This window comes from Scyliorhinus torazame, chromosome 17 (assembly GCF_047496885.1).
Source record: "Scyliorhinus torazame isolate Kashiwa2021f chromosome 17, sScyTor2.1, whole genome shotgun sequence".
Classification (NCBI taxonomy): domain Eukaryota; kingdom Metazoa; phylum Chordata; class Chondrichthyes; order Carcharhiniformes; family Scyliorhinidae; genus Scyliorhinus; species Scyliorhinus torazame.
Genome location: NC_092723.1, coordinates 10,502,721 through 10,524,701, shown reverse-complemented (window position 1 = coordinate 10,524,701; position 21,981 = coordinate 10,502,721). Strand labels below are relative to the sequence as shown.

The 21,981-nt window shown below is 44.3% G+C and overlaps 1 protein-coding gene across 2 annotated transcripts in view; it reads right to left on the bottom strand.

Moving 5' to 3' along the window:
• Positions 1-21,981, bottom strand: part of nucks1a (nuclear casein kinase and cyclin-dependent kinase substrate 1a) — a 45,950-nt gene that overhangs the window by 23,457 nt on the left and 512 nt on the right. For both annotated transcript variants that reach the window (XM_072480007.1, XM_072480008.1), the window contains exons 2-5: positions 20,427-20,470; positions 6,257-6,362; positions 5,634-5,716; positions 4,049-4,192 (exon numbers count right to left, since the gene is read on the bottom strand). In XM_072480007.1, the coding sequence (XP_072336108.1) occupies positions 4,049-4,192; positions 5,634-5,716; positions 6,257-6,362; positions 20,427-20,470 (377 nt within the window). The remainder of the gene's footprint in view (positions 1-4,048; positions 4,193-5,633; positions 5,717-6,256; positions 6,363-20,426; positions 20,471-21,981) is intronic.

Genomic DNA, 21,981 nt, shown 5'->3' with positions numbered 1-21,981 from the left:
TATCCAGAATGAAAAGTATGTATATAAAAATCGCTCAATACAAGTACATTCCAGCTCATCTGTCCCAAAAACAGCAGCCTCCCTCCTCAAACAGTGTTTCTTAAATATATGTCTGTTTTTTTCTATCTCCACACCTGCCCAGAAGTCCATTCTAAGTGTTGCCCACTGTGTGCTAGGAATTTCCTGATGTTAGTTTTAAATCCCTAAATTAAAAAGCAAGAGCGGAGGTTAAATTTAATTTGAAACAATATCCCAGGTTTACCTGTTCCACATCTTACACTGTCATATAAAGTCCCGAGTCCCTTTCTGTCCGTTCCTTTGAAAATAAAACACAGGTTTTTCCTGGTCTTTCCTCAAAACACAATTCCCCGATGCCAAGAATCAGTCTAAGTAGATGTCCTCCACTACACCAGTACCTAAATGACTCGCCCGTGCTTTGGTGAAGAGATCTAGACATAGCATTGGAAGTCTTGCCAGAGATCTGTACAGTTTGAACAAGCTAATCTCCTGAAACACTGCTCAGACACACAGAAAATCAGAAAGAAGTGTATTTTCTATATTTTATGCATTGCACAACTTTCCTGTTGATTATGTGCCTATTCTTAAATTCCGTAAATATTGAAAAATTCTCCAATTCAAATTGATAGTAGTGAATGTTGTAGGTTTAAAAAAATAGTCGCCGACAAGTGGAGATGGCCTAGTGTTCACTTGAACCAGTCAGTTTGGAAGATTACCACAGGAATCACATTAAACTTCCTTAGGTCCAATGACAAGAGTGTCATAGTGTCAGAGGGCAGCATGTTGGCACAGTGGGTGACACTGCTGCCTCAGTGCCAGAGACCCAGGTTCAATTGCAGCCTTGGGTGACTGTGTGCAGTTTACTCCCCGTGTATGAGTGAGTTTCCTCCAGGTGCTCCGGTTTCCTACAAGTCCAAAGTGCAGGTTAGGTGGATTGCCCATGCTAAATTGCCCCTTAAGAGTCCAAAATGTGTACATTAGGTGGGCTTACGGGGAAGTGGGCCTAGGTAGGGTGCTCTGTCAGAGGGTCGGTGCAGACTCAATAGGCCAAATGGCCTCCTTCTGCACTGTAGGAATTCTATGGAAATGTTCAAAGTGGTATGCTCAGACTAGTCACAATTAATTACTGATCAATGCTAGTTGGCATAATTAACATTTGAAACAGCCATTAGCCAAATCAAATTAACAAAACACAACTCATTGAAAAGAAAATTAACAAAGACTTCTGAATTTGATCCATCAACAACCCAAATCATGTGTCCTACAGATTAATGCCCATTTCTAGCCAAGTGAAATACTCAAATTGAATCTTTTAGAAAAAGCTATGCATATGTACATATAGATATAAAAATGGAATTAATGCTAGGATCTAGTTACTGGATAATAAATACTACCCTGATGATGTCCCAGGTATACAATTTTTGAAAACACTATGGAAATAAAAACACAATTAAAACTCAATTCTGAAGAGCTCCTTCACATGTGGGGTGAAAAGCTGAACCACCACTGCTTCCTGGGGCTGGTTTAGCACGGGGCTAAATCACTGGCTTTTAAAGCAGACCAAGGCAGGCCAGCAGCGCAAGTTCAATTCCCGTACCGGCCTCCCCGAACAGGTGCCGGAATGTGGCGACTAGGGGCTTTTCACTGTAACTTCATTTGAAGCCTACTTGTGACAAGAAGCAATTTTCATTCATTTCTAGCACTGGGTATATTTTCACATGCAGTCAACCAAAAGGAGTGTTTCTACAGTTTTTAAACAGCGTTTCATCATAACGGCTTACAAGTTCCAAAAATAACTTGTAAAATGGAGCCGAGTGCTAGGATGTGAGCGAAAAAGATTCCAGATTTGATCCTTTGTTTGTGGGGAGTTAATTCTCAACCAATAGTAGCACAACAATAAGCTTGGGTTCCAATGGACTTGGAAGTTAATGGAGTCATGGGGGAAAAAATGAAGTCAGAGAGAAACTCCTGTTTGAATCACTATCCAGTAACTATTACAAGAGAGTGCACACATGGACACTGTAGTGAAGCCTGATGCTTAATCAGCCATGTCCTTAATCAACCTGCAATGCTCAGTAACTGAGCAAATGATTTCTCAGCTAACGTATCGGTACCAGCGGAACCGTACCCAGCACAAGCCACCACCTGCAGAACAGGAGAGCAAAAAAGGAGATAAAGTTGAGGGCATTGAGGGACAGTGGGGTAAAATGGAGAGGAGAGAGAACACTGTATAATTGGAAGATACATACCTGGGACACATCTACAGGTAAGTACTTACCATTCAGGAGTACTTACTATAATTACCTTCTTTAAAATAGAAGTTGTTTGGAGACTGGAGTTATCCTTTAAGCAGCAATTCCAGGAACCCAGAAAGAAGAAAAAAATGCCGCATTGCCAAAAATTATTATACACACACAAAGTTGAGTATGAATGATTTTTGTCATTTGTCTAACTTCTTTGAAAATATTATATTTAAATACAATTATACCTGGATACCTGTCCTGAAGGAAACCCCTTATGGTCAGTTTCTAATCGCCACCTTTGGAAAATTGTTTATACCGCCGCTCAACGGTTACAAAACATAGTCTGAACTAGTAATGTAAAGCAAGATGACGATTCAATATAACTCTGGGAAGGATGAACAGTAAGCTGAAATGACAAACTGGGATCCGTCCCAATTACAGCCAACTGTTCCCTGCACGTCTTCATTATTGTTCAATTATTGTGGACTATTAGGAGTTTTGAATAGGTCGCTCTGTGCAGTGGTGCAAACCACAGTAACACTAGTGTGCATAATTTCCAGAGTACACACAGGAACCCTGGTGCATTATCAAATGTAGAACGCAAAGTGTGTGCACGGGTAAGCAATAAAAAGTGTCATCACCAGGCTGTTCTCAAACAGCCCCATCTACCAGTTAAAAGCAGCACTGAGAAAGACAGTCAGAGTACCACTCCAACGGTTATACGTATGTAGCCAAGAAATGAAACAAAAAAGAATTGGACAACGCATCAAATTACAGTCAACAAAAATGTGTGTCCTTTAACAAATCACCTATCCATTTGATAGTCCTTATGACAGCTTAATATAAATGACCGTATATTCATACTACCTTGCATAGTGGAACTCTCCACCATGCTCCCCACCACCTGATAGCTCTAGATTTATCTTAAAGTGTTAGTGAGTCAGAGGTCAGAAAGTTCCAGATGTGGGGTGCGCTGAGGGGCAGCTGACAAAAGTTTGCTGCTCCTAATGATTGTCCAGCGACTCCTGTTAGAACTGCTCGAGTATGGATACAAAGAATGTTAAAACTTTGCTGTGGTGGATCCGCGCAGGCTTTTGACTCCTGCACATAGAAGGGAATGGGTAATTGAGCAAAGGTGAAGAGGAAGAACATAAAATTAATCAGTTTAAAAAAAAATGTAGTTCTTTATTTTCAGGGTTAAATGTACTGCCTCACTGAGCCTTACAGACCATGTAGATCCCAGCTCGGATCCCTTAATCTGCATGGAGTTTAATGACTTTGGCTGGTATCCTAGGACTAGGTATAGAATTTTTTTTAAAAAAAATCAGTGAGAGTTCTGCTCTTGATAACTACACAGTAAGCACTTACTAAAATGTTCATGTCAGGTAAGGGCAGGATTAAGGTTAACAGTCAGGGCAGAGCTTTTACAACAAACAAATCTGAGCCAAGCTTTCAACTAACTTAGCTCTGTATACAAAGTTGGTTGTTTTGTATAGTAGGCCGTTGCCGGTGCAGTATAAAATAAATGCACTATAAATCCAAACATCATGCAAATGCCTCATCTTTCACCAAATGCCTTGCACTCCTTCTTATTCCAGTCTGCACTTCACAATAACCACAACGGATGGACATTCCATAACACAACCCACCTGCTGCCCTTTGAGACGTCCTTTACTCTTTTTGGCTTTAGCTCCCTCCTCATGTTAAGAGTTCTCAGGTACCTTCGCCAATTTCAATCTTATTAGCACTACCTATTTCCACAGCTTAAAACACAAGATGCAACTTACCTTCAGCTGTTTTTCTGGGTTTTTTGGGTGTCCTTTTCTCCTTCTTCTCTGCTTTAGTCTTTTTTCCTTTTTTGCCCTTTTTCTTTGAAGCCTCATAATCGCTGTCACCATGGTCCAAATCTTCCTCACTCCCCATGTCCTCGTCTGAAGGCAAATTACAAAACACTTCTTACGAAAAGGAAACTGGACTGCTGATAATTTCATGAACTGCATTGGCAGATGTCCTATGCTAGTCAGGCAGAGAACACTAAATCAGGTATTCCCAGCACTGAAACTGGGACAATGCTTCAGCCTTTGTTGCTAAATGAGTATGGATCATTTATAATTTTTTGTTGTTTCAGTGGTAGGGAGAGGTGAGGAAGAAGGAACAGCAAAGATTGACAGAACAATCAATCAACAGATGATTTCCAATGGCAGGAGTTAATCATTTCTAAACTAATCAAACTAGAACTGACAATCTGGGCAAGTGGCCTGCATCTATGCGCCAACCTGTTTCTTCTTGGACACAAGGAGGTGAAATACCATTCCCCAGCGATGCTGTCATTCCAACCCAAGCATGGCTGCAGCCTCTGCCCCGAGCTGCCGATTTGGAACCAAGCAGGAAGGGAAATTAAAACCCTGCACATGTTTACTGAGCATTTGTTCATTCCAAGATGTCCTGCTGCCATTTGTTATATCATAATCAAGTTAACCACTCAGGAGTGTGTGCACAACCACAAATTCCACCTCCAGGAGGTTTGAGAAATAGTATGAAAACACACAAAATAATAACAGAGCAAGCATGCAAATATACAATCAATTATCCACAAAGAAAAACCAAGCCACATGCGTATATACGTAAAAGGGGGAAAAATAATCAAGACCGAAAGAGAAATGCAACCACCAGCACAGAAAACTACATGTACCCTATTTGGAGATCTTGGACATGAACATTTATAGTTAATGTCAGCAATTTGCCATTGGTCTTATAACAAACAAATTGCAACAGAACACTTTTAAGCTTTACTTTGTTTAAATTTGAAGTACAGAGAGGGATACGAGTTCAGACATTGCTATAGGCACAAGAAAGCAGTCATCTTAACTTACTATATTTTGGGGTAAAACTTGTTTTTGCTCTCAAGATTTCCAGTGAAAATGCTTCTCTATTGCTAATCTTCTACAAACTAGGTATTACTACCCACTAGACTTCTGTTCTGGTATGATGTAGAGATCAGGAAATTGCGTTGAACAATTGTTTAAAAATGTGGTGCCTCATTTTCTCTCTATTGCCAGCTTTTTAGTAATGTTAATTACTTTGCTTCAAATTCCTTCAGTTTTTCTATTGTAAACCATCAACTAAGGGTGCCAGACTACTCTAGTTGAAAATGTTGTTCCATTGATTGAATACGCGAGTGTCCCATCAGCCAAAGACTTTACCCTACAAAGTCTCATCAGCAGCTAATTAAATTCCTATGTAGGCATGCCACCTCCAGGAATAATGAAAACCTAGAAATGCAGAGCTATGAGACGTACAACTACACTTACATTAGGTTGCTTGCTTCGGTCTGACCTTTAACCTGTACCATACAGTTTAATGTAAACCCACCAGCTGAATGGGGTGCCTCCTTCTTTGACAGGGCAATGGCAGCCTTCAGGTCTTTCTCATACAGCTTGTCGTCTGATTCCTCGCTGCCAAACAAATGAGAACAGATGTCAACACAAGAGATTTATGTACAAATTGCCCTGATAAATGTTAATAGCTGCAATGATTTCCCCCAATTTTGACAACGATGCATTCAGTCAACTAAACAAATGCTTGGTTCTGGTAATGAACCCTTGAAGTTTCAAAAGCCAAAAACTATTACTTGTTTATGACATCTGTCCATTCAACTTGAATATAATCTCTTTTGTGGCCATTAAGGTCAAGAGTGACCAGCTGACATGGCAATCAAGATACTGATTCCTTCATCTGGCTTGCTGGAGGTGAACATAAACTCATGCCTCAGAGCATAAACAATTGCTTACCAACAGCACGACTGCCCCACAACAAGAAACCACAACTCTGGTATAGCGGTAAACCACTTTCTACACCAGAAAATAAATTAAAGTCCGTCTTTTATACCGAACTACTTATGCCCACATAATACAAACCCCCCCACAAACATAACCGAAAAGATAATCCTATGAAACCAAAGTGACAGACACTGAAGGAGTTCTCATAAATGTTACCTTTCATCTCGTGCATTTTTTGCAGACTTTCGTTTGTTTTTTCCTTCCCTGGGAGATGCTCGTGCTCGCTTAGCAGGAGGGGGTGAATCTCGTCCATAAGCTTCATCTGCAAATAGAGATTCTGGTTAATTTTGCTATTTTACCAATTCCCTATAGCCAATATGACAAATAGAACGAAATTTTGGTTGGGAAAGGAGAAAAGCCTGATTCAAAAACATGAGATAACCCCCAACGACAGGTAAGCCTTCACCAAAATTGAGGTTCACATCCAATCAGATGCAACCCAAAAATATTTTATAATTATGCCACAGAAGTAAGCAAATATGGCAAGACAATATATGCATAGAAACGTAGTAATCAGAAAGCGAACTTATCACCACCTCTGGAGATCTTCTCTCCAGTCTCAACCTCAACCTCAACCTCTCTTCAACCTCAGTCGACCAACCCCATACAGCCTATTTCTACCTACTTCCCAAAATCCACAAACAGGGCTGTTGCGGTAGACCCATTGCACCAGCCCGTTACTGCCTCACGGAACTAGTTTCTTCCGATCCTGACTCCATCCTCTTCCCTTGTCCAGTCTCTTTCCACATACATTTGTGACTCTTCTGATTCCCTACGTCACATCAACAATTTTCAATTCCCTGGCCCCAACCACCTCTTCACAATGGATGTCCAATCCCTCTACACCTCCAACCCCACCAGGTTTAGCAGAGGCCAGAAAAATCCCCATCCACCACCACTCCTCCCGCCTGGCTGAACTTATTCTGTCACCAAGTAATTTCTTGGTTAACTTTTCTCACTCCCTGTAAAAAAAGGTGCGTCTATGGGTATCCACATGGGTTCCCGTTATAAAACAAAGAAAATTACAGCACAGGAACAGCCCCTTCGGCCCTCTCAGCCTGCGCCGATCCAGGTCCTTGATCTAAACCTGTCCGTCTTTCTGTGGGTTATGTGGAATACTCTTGTTCAAGTCCTACTCAGGCCTGCTCCCACAACTTCTTTTCCGCTACATTGATGACTGCATTGGTGCTGCTTCACGCTCTCATCTGGATCTGCAAATATTTGATCAATTTAGCTTCCAATTTCCACCCCTCTCTCACCTTCACATACATGGCCCGATCTGACAGTACCCTTCACTCGCTTGACCGTCTCCATTCTCGGTGATAGGCTGACTAACATTCATTACAAACCCACCGACTCCACAGCTGCCTAGACTTCAGCTTCTCATACCCTGCTTCATGGACGAACTCCATCCCATTCTCCCAGTTTTTCCGTTGCATCTGTTCCACTGGTGCCACCTTCGAAAATAGCGCTTTCAATCTGTCAGCCTCTCTTCCCCCCCTCCTCCCTTAACCAAAGGTGTCCACTGCCGCTGCCACCACTTCCCCGTGGTTGACAGGGTACTCAACCAGGTTCGACCAATTTCCCACACCTCTGTCCTCATTCCCAGAACCATATTACCCCCTCGTCTTCAATTTTCACCCCACCAGCGTCCGCATTCAAAGGACCACCCTCCGCCATTTCCTCCAACTCCAACATAGTGCTACCACAAAACACATCTTCCTTCATTCCCATCAACATTTCACAGGAATCGCTCCTTCTGTGATACCCTGGTTCACTCCTCCATCATGCCCAACTCCCCAACCCCTTCCCATGTCACCTTCCCTTGCAATCGCAGAGGTGCAGCACCTTCCCCCATTCAATGTCCCAAACACTCATTTTCAGGTTAAGCAGTGTTTCACTTGGGACTTCAATTTCGTCTAGTCAATTTGCTGCTCGCAACATGATCTCCTCTACATTGTGGAGACTAAACACAGAACGGGTGAACGTTTGATCAGTCCGCAAACAGTACCCAAAACTTCCTGTTGCTTGTCATTTCAACTCAGCACCTTGCTCGTATGTCCGCCATTGGTTTGCTGCATTGCTGCAACGCTCTAGTGAAGCCCAACGTAAGCTGGAGAAACCACATCTCATCTTCCGTTTAGACACATTATAGCCCTCAGGACTCAACATTTTGAGCTCAGCAACTTTACACGTGACCTTTTGAACCCATATTAAACGACCACCTGCTATTTTCTAATATAAATATCCCATACATTTATTGTCTCAATGCAATTACCACCCCGCAGTCATCTGTCTCAAGTGTTCTCAAAGTTGCTATATCTTGTTCAATCTCTCACAGCTAGTTTAATATCATAGAATCAGCAGTGCAAGAGGCCATTTGGCCCATCGAGTCTGCACCGACACTTAGAAAGTACACCCTACTTAAGTCCATGCCTCCACCTATCCCCGTAACCCCACCTAACCTTTTGGACACTAATTTTACAACGTCAATTCACCTACCCTGCACATCTTTGAACTCCAACATATCCAACATCTTCTCTCTCTTTATTTCTGATGAAGAGTCAAACGGACTCATTTTCTCTCCCTAGAGATAATGCCAGACCTGCTGAGTTGTTCCAGCATTCTGTGTTTTTGGTTCAGACTCCAGCACCCATAGTATTTTATTTATTATAGAAAGCAAACATAATCAGGCTGCAGTAATAAGTGGCTATCGTGAGATCGCATGTCACATTGCTTGTTTTCTTTTTCAGTCATTCACTAAAGCGACAGCATCCTGGTGTCTTTAAATTTTAAAGGTGTCTAATGGAGCGTAGAGGTGTTAGCTATTACAAGTCATGGCTCAGTTTTGGAGAAACTGCTGGCTAGAGTTCCATAAAACACTCAGACAAAAAAAAACAAAAGGGGCTGGATTCCGCACCTCAGCGGCGAAATCACATCCGGCGTCAGGACGGAGGATCTAGTTTCACGCAAGTAATCGAGACCGGCGCACCCAACATGTACGCTTCAAAAAGCGCCGTTCGCGGGGAGTACGCCGTGCGCTCCCCACCTGCGGCCATTGTTTGAGGCCCGCCCCACTATTCACCACCCCCGACCGGCCTAAGTCCCGACGGGATATTTCTAATATGGTCCCAGCCGATCAGGAAACTCACGACGCGGCTGCTGATTCAGTCTGTGGCCGCCATGGTCGGGGGCGGGCCGATCGGAGGGCAGGGGGGCCGCATACGGGACTGGGCCTTTATTGTGCGGGCGGTCCGGGTCGGGCGAGCGGCCGCTCGGGGGCACTATTTCAGGGTTCCAGATCCAGTCAGAGCCCGCCATGGAGCACCGTGCGCATGCGCGGCCTCTGACCCGGACGTGCTGGGTCCGTATTGGCAGCTAGAGCCAAGAGCTGCACGACAGCTGCCTGCTAGCCCCCTGCAAGACGGTGAATCTGTGGCCTTTTGACGCCAGTTTTACTGGCGTAAAAGACCACAGTTTAGTCCCTGAAACGGAGAATCCAGCCCAAGGACTATGAATAAGAGGGGATAAAAGCAAATTACTGTGGATGCTGGAATCTGAAGCAAACACTGAAAATGCTGGACAATCCCAGCTGGTCTGACAGCATCCATGGATAGAAGGGAGTTAACCTCGAGTCTGGATGGTCACCTAGACTCGAAACGTTAGCTCCGTTCTCTCTCCACACATACTGTCAGACCGGCTGAGATTGCTTAGTATAAATGTGCGAATAAGAGGGGGGTCAGATATGAAGATAAATTCAGGAGACAGCAGTTGGGACCAGACTGAAATCAGGTCAACAATGATAGGTTGAATCAAACATATCACTGGATTAGTAGAAGCATACATGGGAGTACATTAAACCACAATAAATAGAACTTCAAGGACCGTTTAATCTTTGTGGCCACTTTGCCATTTAATAAAACGATGCTCGAATCTGTACATTGTCCAACCCCCTGGTCAATTAAAAAAAAAAATTCTTCCTTGATAGCAGATTCCTGATCAGGTATGGTTCCATTGCAGAAAGTCCCCTTATAACCTCACCAAGTGACTGTTACTTGATGCAAGAGTCAGGTGGGAGACTATTCAATCACTATATGATACTAAAACCATACATGATCCTGTTCTTACACAACCCACATATACACACTCCCAACAAGGTCAGGATAGCAATCAGAAGCATGGGCCCTGGTCAATTTTACCCTCCTCGCCCATAGACTGGCAGGTAACTGTTGCCCATCAGTACAAATCAAGTAGAGATCAGCTAACATGGCAAAAGAAAAAGCAGGAAACCAAGCAGAGAACTACTTGGCCTATGTCAGCCAATGAGTCATCACTCGCACAAATTTTGCAATGTAAATAATGGTGAGGTGAATGCAGTCACCGTTATTATGGGGTAAATCAAACAGCAACTTCTAGCATTAAATTTTTTAATATATTTTTTTAAATACAGTACCCAATTCATTTTCCCCCCTCAATTAAGGGGCAATTTAGTGTGGCCAATCCACCTACCCTGCACATCTTTGGGTTATGGGGGCGAAACCCTACATGGATAGTGACCCAGAGCCAGGATCGAATCTGGGACCTCGGCTCCGTGAGGCAGCATTGCTAACTACTGCGCCACCGTGCTGTCCATACAACTTCTAGTGTTAACAGAAACTACTGGTAGTACATTCGGAGAGAGAGGCAGTTAACATTTCAGGCTAATGACCCTTCACCAGAAGCAGTTGCAATGAAGGATCATCGATATGAAACATTGACTCCACAGATGCTGCCTGACCTGCTGAGCGTTTTCAACATTTTGCCTCGATTTCAAATTTCCAGCACCTGCAATATTGTGCTTTTGTAACAACTGCTAGAGCCTGCACATATATGGTAAAACTTTAAACTCTGGAAGTTGCTGCCTGGTTTTGCTTCAGAGATTTGGCGCTAAAAACATTCTTAGGGCAGCAGTGGTGCAACGGGCTAGCGCTGTGGCCTCATGACACGAGGTCCCAGGTTCGATCCCGGCTCTGGGTCACTGTCCGTGTGGAGTTTGTACCTTCTCCCAGTGTTTGAGTGGGTTTCAACCACAACCCAAAGATGTGCAGCGTAGGTAGATTGGCCACGCTAAATTGCCCCTTCATTGGGGAGGGGGAAAAAATGAATTGGGTACTAAATTTATTCTTAAAATATTATTTCAGGAGATGAGTGTATCACTGGCAAGTCAGCATTTGTTACCTACCCCTTATTGCCCTTGAACTCAGTAGCATGTCAAGCTATTTCAGAGGGCAGTTAAGTGCCAACCACATTGCAGTGGGTCTGACAGCACATGGGTGGTCAGACTGGATAAGGATGGTAAATGTCCTTCCCCAAAGGACATTAGTGAACCAGGTGAGTTTGTACGACAATCGGCGATAGTGGTCATCGGCCACTTAATTTCCAGGAAGCGTCTGATAAGATGTCACATCGAAGGTTATTGCAGAAAATAAATGCCCATGGTTTAGGGAGTAACATATTACGATGATCGAAGATGGGCAGCACAGTGGTTAGCACTGTTGCTTCACAGCGCCAGGGGGCAAGATCAAATTGCAGCCTTGAGTGAGTCTTGAACTCCACTGTGTGGAGTTTACACATTCTCCCAGTGTCTGCCTGGGCTTCCTCTTGGTGCTCCGGTTTCCTCCCACAATCCAAAGATGTGGATTGACCATGCTAAACTGCTACCTTAGTATCCAAAGATATGTAAGTTAGGTTAAGGAGTAATTGGGATAGGGGTAGTGGGTTTGGAGTGCTCCATCAGGAGGGTTGGTGCACTTGATGGGCCAAATGGCCTCCTTCTGCACTCTAGCGATTTGAAGATTTGCTCGCACCGAGTATAAATGCATAAATGGGCCATTTTCTGAATGGCAGTATGTAACAAGTGAAATGAAATGAAAATCGCTTATTGTCACGAGTAGACTTCAATTAAGTTACTGTGAAAAGCACCTAGTCGCCACATTCCGGCGCCTGTTCGGGGAGGCTGGTACGGGAATTGAACCGTGCTGCTGGCCTGCTTTAAAAGCCAGCGATTTAGCCCAGTGTGCTAAACCAGCCCCAAGTGTAGTCCAACAGGAGTCTCTGAGGGGGCCTCAACTTTTTGCAATTTATATCAATAACTTAGATGTGGAGAGTGAAGGCATGGTATTTACATTTTCAATGGCACAAAGATGGGTCGTTAAATATATTGTAAAGAGGATATAGTTGGGTTGAGTGGACAAAAATCTAGCAGACGCAGGATAACATGGGAAAATATGAGTTGTGCACTTTTGTCAGAAGTACATAGCAGATGGGGGATTGCAGAATTCAGAGGGGCAGAGGGATCTAGATGCTCTACTGCAAAGGTCACAAAAGGTTAGTATGTCGATACAACAATTAAGGCGGCTAATGGTATGTTATCCTCCATTATAAGAGGAATTGAACAGAAAAGTAAGGATGTTATGCTTCAGTTTATAGGGCATTGGTGAGACCATATCTCGAACACTATAGCTTTGGTCTCCTTAATGAAGGCTATAAATGCATTGGAGACAGTTCAGAAGATGTTTACTAGATGGATAATCTGGAATAACTGGGTTGTCTTACAAGGAAGGGTTGGACATACTGGGCTTGTTTACATTGGAGTTCAGAAGAGTGAGGGGTTACTTTATTGAAGTATACAAGGTCCTGAATGGTATCGATAAGGAAGGTGTAGAAATGTGTGGGCGAGTCCAAAATGAGGGGGCACTGTTTTCAAATTAGCGGTCACTCTTTTAGGGCAGACGACAATGAGAATTGTTTTCTCTTAGAGGGTGCTCCGACTTTGGAATTCTGCCTTGGAAGGCAGGGCCATTGAATATTTTTAAGGCGGACGTAAATAGATTCTTGTACGGCAAGGGAATTGAAGATTACACGGTGTAGAATTGGGAACACAAACAAATCAAGCAGAGCAGGCTTGAGGGACAGAATGGTCTACTTCTGCTCCTACGTTGGATGTTCATATTAGGGTGCAAGGCTTTTGGGCATACCCACTACCTACATCAGAAAAGTTAGGGCTGGTACTTTGTGCAAATTATCTTTTAAACAATGCAATTACTGCCAAACAATCTCTGACACTGAAAATTTAAACTTTACAAGTATGCAGTCTCATTCTTCCAGGAGATTTTTTAAAATTTAAATGTGCCACTTAAAAAAAAATACATCTCTATTCTATCTCCACCAATCCACCTTTCTTTCCTTTACATTGTTTTCTGTACATGGCCTGAGTGAAATAAATATTCTCCTGGTCTGTAGGGGGTCGGTGAAGACTCTTCAATTTGATTGGCTGAAGGGACATGCTGTTACTTGCCCTGCTCAAATACTCCACGGATCCCCTGTAGAGAATTGCTGCTCTGGAAAGGAATCTTCAGTAATTTTAAGTCACAACTCAAAAGCCCAACGACAAGTCAGAGGACGGCTGCAAGCGTAATGAATGCCGTTTATTCACCAGATGGCAAAATCTGGGTAGTAATATACTACTGTCGCAAACTACTGGTGCAGCTCAAATTAGAAATTCACACATAATATAAGACAATAGAAATGGTTTAGATGTCAAACCCATCCAATTCCCATGATGTACCACTGTCTTCTATTCAACACTCAATATCACATGAAACTTATAAGAAATTTAGACGCGTGAGCAACACTCAAGCTGTAGTAATAAAAGCAGATCTAAATAAACATGCATGTTTTAAAACAAAAGTTACAACCCAAGACAGCAATATGGATCAATATGACAATTCATTTGACATATGGGTGGCACAGTGGTTAGCACTGCTGCCTCACAGCTCCAGGGTCCCAGGTTCAATTCCAGCCTCGGGTTACCGTCTGTGTGGAGTTTGCACTTCCTTCCCGGGTCTGCATGGGTTTCCTCCGGGTGCTCCTGTTTCCTTCTACAGTCCAAAATGTGCAGGTTAGGTGGATTGGCTATGCTAAATTGCCCCTTAGTTTCCAAAAAGGTTAGGTGGGGTTACTGGTATATGGTCGAGGGGTAGAGTGCTCCTTCCAAGGGCCAGTGCAGACACGGTGGGCCGAATAGCCTCCTTCTGCACTGTAAACTCTAGGCTTCTATGATCCCATAAATACACAACCTCAGCTCAGCTAGCATTAAATTGTTTGAACTCATGACAAATAGGTTCTGCCAATTCTGTTTTGCCAGTACCATTTTGAAACCAGGTTTGCCATTCATTTCCATTCTACTTAGCCTGCTTGTGTTCCCCTGATGTAAACCTCAGTCAAGCAGCATATCTATTATGCAGAGATTGCTTTAGAAACACACATTTGGCAAGATCATGATTGCTATTCATTAACAGGAGGCTCAAAAAATAAGTCATATGATTACCACCAGCCAACGTAGTTCTTAATTTTTTTGATCAGTATATAGTTACTCAGATCCATGGGCGCAGTCTCACCACTATTTTTGTGGAATAAAACCCAGTGACCCGAGCATATAACCTAGCCTGACACTTCAGTACAGTAATGAGGGAGTGCTGCATTGCCACAAATGCTATTTTTCAGTGGAAATGGTAAGCTACCTGTTCGGGCAGTATGTAAATAAAAGCCCATGCCACCCTTAAAAGAGCTGTGGAACTCTTTAGGTATCTGACCAGCATCTATTCCTCAAGAAAGAACACTAAAAACAAGCACTCCTGGCTCTTTGTGGGACCTTGTTGTGCGTTACCAGAGGTTTTGTCAAGTATTTTGAGATATCCAGAGAAGCATTATACAAATTTACAATTGGTTATATGGGAATTGAATGCTGCAGAATTTTAGTCTGTTCTTCACAATGTCACAAGTGAGCGCTTGACAAATATGGACAGATAAACATCTTACCACATCACAAAGATTGTGGGTACATAATTGCTTATTAAAAACTCCAGGGATTCGCAGATTCAAAATCAACCTATCCCTGTATGCCTTTTGTGTTCTTTAACACTCAATTTCTCAACTGAACTGGACCGATCAGCCACGTAAATTATTATTTTTTTAAAAAATATGTTTAAAGAATTTTTAAACAAAATTTTCAACCATACAAACAAACCCCACCCCGCCCGTAACAAAAAGAAAAGAAAGCTTGCATAGTAAAACATACACATGGCAAGTCAATATGATACAGAGCTTTGTACATTGGATTCCTCCCGTACATATCAGTTTTCCGGATCATACATATATTTTCTTGCTCAGATGCCCCCCAGAAAAAAAACCTTCCCCATCCCTCCCTCTCCTCCCCCCCCGCCCCCAAAGATAGACCCCCCCCCCCCCCGGGTTGCTGCTGCTGCTGACCGAACTTCATCTAACGCTCCGCGAGATAGTCTAGGAACGGTTGCCACCGCCTGTAGAACCCCTGCGCAGACCCTCTCAAGGCAAACTTTATCCTCTCCAACTTGACAAACCCTGCCATGTTATTTATCCAGGCTTCCACACTGGGGGGCTTCGCATCCTTCCACACTAACAAGATCCTCCGCCGGGCTACCAGGGACTCAAAGGCCAGAATGCCGGCCTCTTTCGCCTCCTGCACTCCCGGCTCGTCCACTACTCCAAATAGGGCTAGCCCCCAACTTGGCTTGACCTGGACTTTCACCACCTTAGATATAGTTCTCGCAACTCCCCTCCAGAACCCATCCAGTGCCGGGCACGACCAAAACATATGGGCATGGTTCACCAGGCTTCCTGAGCACCTCCCACATCTGTCCTCCACCCCAAAGAACCTACTCAGCCTCGCCCCCGTCATGTGCGCTGTGAACAACCTTAAATTGTATCAGGCTAAGCCTGGCACACGAGGAAAAGGAATTAACCCTACTTAGGGCATCAGCCCACAGACCCTCCTCAATCTCCTCCCCCAGCTCCTCTTCCCATTTACCCTTCAGCTCCTCTACCAAAGCCTCCCCCTCTTCTTTCATCTCCTGGTGTATCGCCGACACCTTGCCCTCTCCGACCCATACGCCCAAAAAAAGCCCGTCTTGAATCCCCTGTGCCGGGAGCAGCGGGAATTCCCTGACCTGCCGCCTCACAAATGCCCTCACTTGCATGTACCTGAAAGCGTTTCCCGGGGGTAGTCCAAACTTCTCCTCCAGCGCCCCTATGCTCGCAAACGTCCCATCGATAAACAGGTCCCCCATTCTTCTAACCCCTGCCCGATGCCAGCTCTGAAACTCCCCGTCCATCCTTCCTGGGACAAACCGATGGTTAGCTCTGATCGGGGACCACACCGAGGCTCCCATCACATCCCTGTGCCGTCTCCACTGCCCCCAGATCTTTAGCGTTGCCGCCACCACCGGACTCGTGGTGTACCTAGTCAGCGAGAGCGGCAGCGGTGCCGTCACCAGCGCCCCCAGGCTCGTTCCTTTGCAGGACGCCATCTCCAACCTCTTCCATGCAGCCCCCTCTCCCTCCATCATCCACTTACGGATCATCGCCACGTTGGCTGCCCAGTAGTAGCCACCCAGATTCGGCAACGCCAGCCCTCCTCTATCTCTACTACGCTCCAGGAACCCCCCCTCCTTACCCTCGGGGTCTTACTCGCCCACACAAAACCCATAATGCTCCTGCCTACCCTCTTAAAAAAGGCCTTGGTGATCACAATTGGAAGGCACTGGAATACAAAAAGAAACCTTGGGAGGACCACCATTTTAATAGCCACGTAAATTATTATGGCTACAGGAACAAGTCAGAGACTGGGAATTGTGTGGTGACGAACTCCTCCCCAACATCTGTCCACCATCTACAAGGCGCAAGTTAGAAGTGTGATGGAATACTCTTCACTTGCCTAAATAGTAGTCTCAATAATATAAGAAGCTCAACACTATCCAGGAAAAAGTAGAGCACTTGACAAGCACCCCTATCTACCTTAAACATTCACCCCCTCCACCACTGGCACACAGTGGCAACTCAGCAAGGCTCCCTCAACAGCATCTTTGAAACCTGTGACCTACATCACCTAGATGCAAGGGCAAGGGTGGGCAGCACGGTGGCACAGTGGGTTAGCCCTTCTGCCTCACGCCACTGAGGTCCCATGTTCAATCCCGGCTCTGGGTCACTGTCCGTGTGGAGTTTGCAGATTCTCCCCACGTTTGCGTGGGTTTCGTCCCCACAACCCAAAAGATGTGCAGGTTAGGTGGATTGACCATGCTAGATTGCCCCTTCATTGGAAAAAATGAATTGGGTACACTAAATTTATATTTTTAAAAAAGGGCAAGGGCAGCATGTGCGGGGGAACATCAACACCTCAAACATCTCCTCCAAGCCACACACGATCATGGTTTGGAACTATATTGTTACTTTGTTGTTATTGGGTCAAAATCCCAGAATTCCCTTCTTAACAGCATTGTGGGCGTACCTACGCTGCATGGACTGCAGTAGTTAGGTCGATTGGACATTCTGAATTCTCCCTCTGTGTACCCGAACAGGCGCCGGAATGTGCGACTCGAGGCTTTTCACAGTAACTTCATAGAAACAGCGCAGTACAGGCCCTCGATGTTGTGCCGACCTGTGAAACCACTCGAAAGCCCATCTACACTATTCCCTTATCATCCATGTCTATCCAATGACCATTTGAATGCCCTTAGTATTGGCGAGTCCACTACTGTTGCAGGCAGGGCATTCCACGCCCTTACTACTCTCTGAGTAAAGAACCTACCTCTGACATCTGTCCTATATCTATCTCCCCTCAATTTAAAGCTATGTCCCCGCGTGCTAGACATCACCATCAGAGGAAAAAGGCTCTCACTGTCCACCTAATCTAATCCTCTGATCATCTTGTATGCCTCAATTAAGTCACCTCTTATCCTTCTTCTCTCTAACAAAAACAGCCTCAAGTCCCTCAGCCTTCCCTCATAAGATCAACCCTCCATACCAGGCAACATTCTGGTAAATCTCCTCTGCACCCTTCCCAATTTAATTGCAGTGTTAACGTAAGCCTACTTGAATAATAAAGATTATTATTAATAGTTCAGGAAGGCAGCTCATCACCACCTTCCCCAGAGCAATTAGTGGTGGGTAATAAGTGTTTGCCAAGCCAGCAAAGGCCAGGTCCCATGAAGAATTTGAAAAACCCAAGAATCCTGCCCTGAAGAGCAGCTAAGCGGACCTAAAGTTTCTGTGCTCAGCTGTAAGACTTCCCATCAAGCTTACTTCGTCCACTAAGCCTTATTCACACTAAAATGCCGACAGCGCAACTTTCCTTTCAGATCCCCCACTTATCATCTATTCCCCCTTCATAGGCACAGTCCTACTGACCTTCAAAAGCTGCCTGCATCACCACTCTCCTCATGAAGCACTCTCAGCTCGTCATTGCAAGTTACCAGCCCATCTTCAAGCTCTTTAAACTTACAAGTCTTTGAGCCTGTTGTTGGTTCCAAAATTCACAATCATCCTTACTGAATCTTCCCAAATCCATTCTTATCCCTCCAGTTGTAGCCAGAGAATCACCTTCTCACTCCTTACCATTGCACCCGGAGTGCTCCCAGAATCTATCCTAGGCCCGATCCCATTGATCACGGATCAGGTTCCACACATAGAATTTACAGTGCAGGAGGAGGCCATTGGGCCCATCAAGTCTGCACTTGGCCATATGCTGACAACATCTACCTCTACCACATGACTACCCTTCTCAACCCTTGCATTACATAGTGTGTCGGACTTCAAGCACTGGATGAGCAGAAATCCAGTGCTTGAAGTCCCAACCAAATATCAGAAAAACCAAAGCTAGTCTTTTGTCCTCACCATAAACCCCATCCCATTCCCACCAATTCTAACCCTGGCCACTTCTTAAAAATTGAGTACCCAATTCTTTTTTTTGTCAACTGAGCAATTTAGCATGGCCAATTCACCATCCTTGCACATCTTTTTGAGTTGTGGGGGCGAGACCCACGCAGGCACAGGGAGAATGTGCAAACTCTAGCCCTGGCCACCTTTGAGGCTGAACCTTGCAACCTTGATGTCATCTTTACCGTGAGATAAGCATCCACTTCAATGCCACCTACTTCCTTCTCCTGTCTCAACACCTGCCTCCACTCATCTGTTGCAAACCACATCCATGCCTTGGGTAACCTCTAGACTATAGCAATGCTATTCTGCCCTGCCTCCCATCTTACATCCTCCATAAACTTCTCACCCAAAACTCTAGAGAACATCACAGAGGTATACAATACAAATTAGCGCCCTCAACCAGTTCTGTTCATCCATTTCCCCTGTGCTCAACGACTTAAGTTGGCTTCCAGTCTAGAAATGGCTCAAGTAAAAAAATGTTCATCCTTGCTTTAAAAGCCCTCCATAGGCTGATCCTTCCCCATCTTCCTCCAAGAATTCTGTGCTCTAATTCAGACCTCATTTACATCCCTGTTTATTCTTTTTTTAATATAAATTTAGAATACCCAATTCATTTTTTCCAATTAAGGGGCAATTTAGCGTGGCCAATTCACCTACCCTGCACATTTTTGGGTTGGGGATAAAAACCCACGCAAATACGGGGAAAATGCGCAAACTCCACATGGACAGCGACCTAGAGCCAGGATTGAATCTGGGACCGTGGCGCCTTGAAGCTGGAGTGCTAACCACCACGCCACCGTGCTGCCCTACATCCCTGCTTATTCGCTCCATCATTGGCAACAGCACCTTCAGAAACTCAGGCCCAAAGCTCTGCAATTATCTGTCGCGCTCTCTCGTCCATGAATACATTCTTTGAATCTACCTCTTTGACCAAGCTTCTGGTCACTTGTCCTAATATCATGTGGCTGTGTGTCAAAATTTGATTGATAACACTCGTGAAGCTTGTGGGCAGCACGGTAGCATTGTGGATAGCACAATTGCTTCACAGCTCCAGGGTCCCCGGTTCGATTCTGGCTTGGGTCACTGTCTGTGCGGAGTCTGCACGTTCTCCCTGTGTGTGCGTGGGTTTCCTCTGGGTGCTCCGGTTTCCTCCCACAGTCCAAAGATGTGCAGGTTAGGTGGATTGGCCATGATAAATTGCCCTGAGTGTCCAAAATTGCCCTTAGTGTTGGGTGGGGTTACCGGGTTATGGGAATAGGGTGGCGGTGTTGACCTGGGTAGGGTGCTCTTTCCAAGAGCCGGTGCAGACTTGATGGGCCGAATGGCCTCCTTCTGCACTGTAAATTCTATGAAGCTTGTTTTTTTTAAACCACATTCAAACATGTGCTAAATAAATGCAAGTTGTTTTTGATAGATGGTGCCCATGGGTCCATAAAAACATACAATATGAATAAGCAGCCTCAAGAAAGATTTTTTTCTTAAATTCACAAGACAAGCTACTTAAAAATTACCTGATGTCATGCATAGTACATACCATCAGAGTCTTCAAACTGTGAGTAGTCAATGACCTTCCTATTCCTGAGAAAAATAATAGAAAATAGTTAATTTTGCTTTATAATGCTGTGAATCACCATGGGATGTTTTACTACATTGAAGGATGTTATATAAATACAAGTTGCAGTAGTTACTGAAAGTTCAACCAGTACTAAATTGTGGAGAAATTTGAAAATTAATTGCCCAAAATGCCACCACTTCAATAAAAAACAAAAACTACCAGTCTGGTGCCCTTATATATCCTGTTTGAATCAAAAATCACGTAGCCAGGAATTAATATCGTGCAGAACATTAAATAAACTACTGTCAGTGTAACTTTAAAAGTCCTTTCATCAACCTCTCTATTCGCATGCAACATCCAAAAACGGGACCTCAAAAAGGTAAAATACTGTGGATGCTACAAATTGTAAAATTCCAATTATTAATCAGAAGAATTAATTTTGTTCTCATCTCCACAGATGCTGCCAGAGCGAGTATTTCCAGCATTTTCTTTAAATCTGAAAAAATTAAAATGATACGGTCAGATTTCAGATTATACTGGTAGCTCATTTTGAGGGGGGGGGGGGGGGAGAATTAATTTCCATTTACATTCTAAACCACTTTGAAGCTGAATGCTGCTGGAATTATAGCTGTGCATCCTATCTTTCCAACACAAACACACCCTTGCACTCATTTCCAGTCACAGAACTCACGCTTAAAGGGACAGGTACAAATTTAATTTATTTCGAATTAAAAACGGAAGGTCTGCCACGATGGCTCCTTGGGGTGCACAAGGAAGTGTGACCACTGGACTCAAAAAAGACTCGCGCCTCCTTCATGTACTCCTCCAGGAATTCAGAACAGCAGTATCTGCGCACAGCATGAGCCCATTTGTTCCTCCCAACTTCCCAGAAACCACATGTCTTTTTTTTTTCGCAGGGCACAACTCAAAATGGAGACCCAGATGCTGCTGACTTTGCCTGATAAACCTGAAGAGGAAATAAAACGAGCGCTAAGAGAAAATAAAATCCCCCTACCCTCCACAAACGTTGCCCAAAGCAAAGACCATCTGACAACCCCCCCCCCCCAGTCGAATGCATCTCACACTACACATATATATATATATATATACATATAATCCAGGTTGGGATTTTAAAAAAACATGAAACGAAACATTGGAATCAGTTAAATGAAGCTAAACGATTGAATTCAAAAACGATAAAAAGGTGAATTGGATCTCACTACATTTTAAGCAGTGGTGGTCAACCCAGAGCACAAATTGCACAATAAAGAATTGGGGGAGAGGGAGGGGAGGGGGGGGGGGGGGACGGGACTTAATAAGAAGTATAATCCACGGGTGAAAATGAAGGCTGTTTAAGAGGAAAATAATAATAATTTTTGACCAAAGGGGAAAAGACAGACATTTTGTGGGGACTATTCCCCGCCATTAAAAGGGGGATTGAGGGAGATGAAATGGGGGGGGGGGGGGGGGGGGGGTGGGGGGAGGGACCCTCAGAAGCGCAGACCCACTTTCGGAAACAAACTCCGGTTGAAAA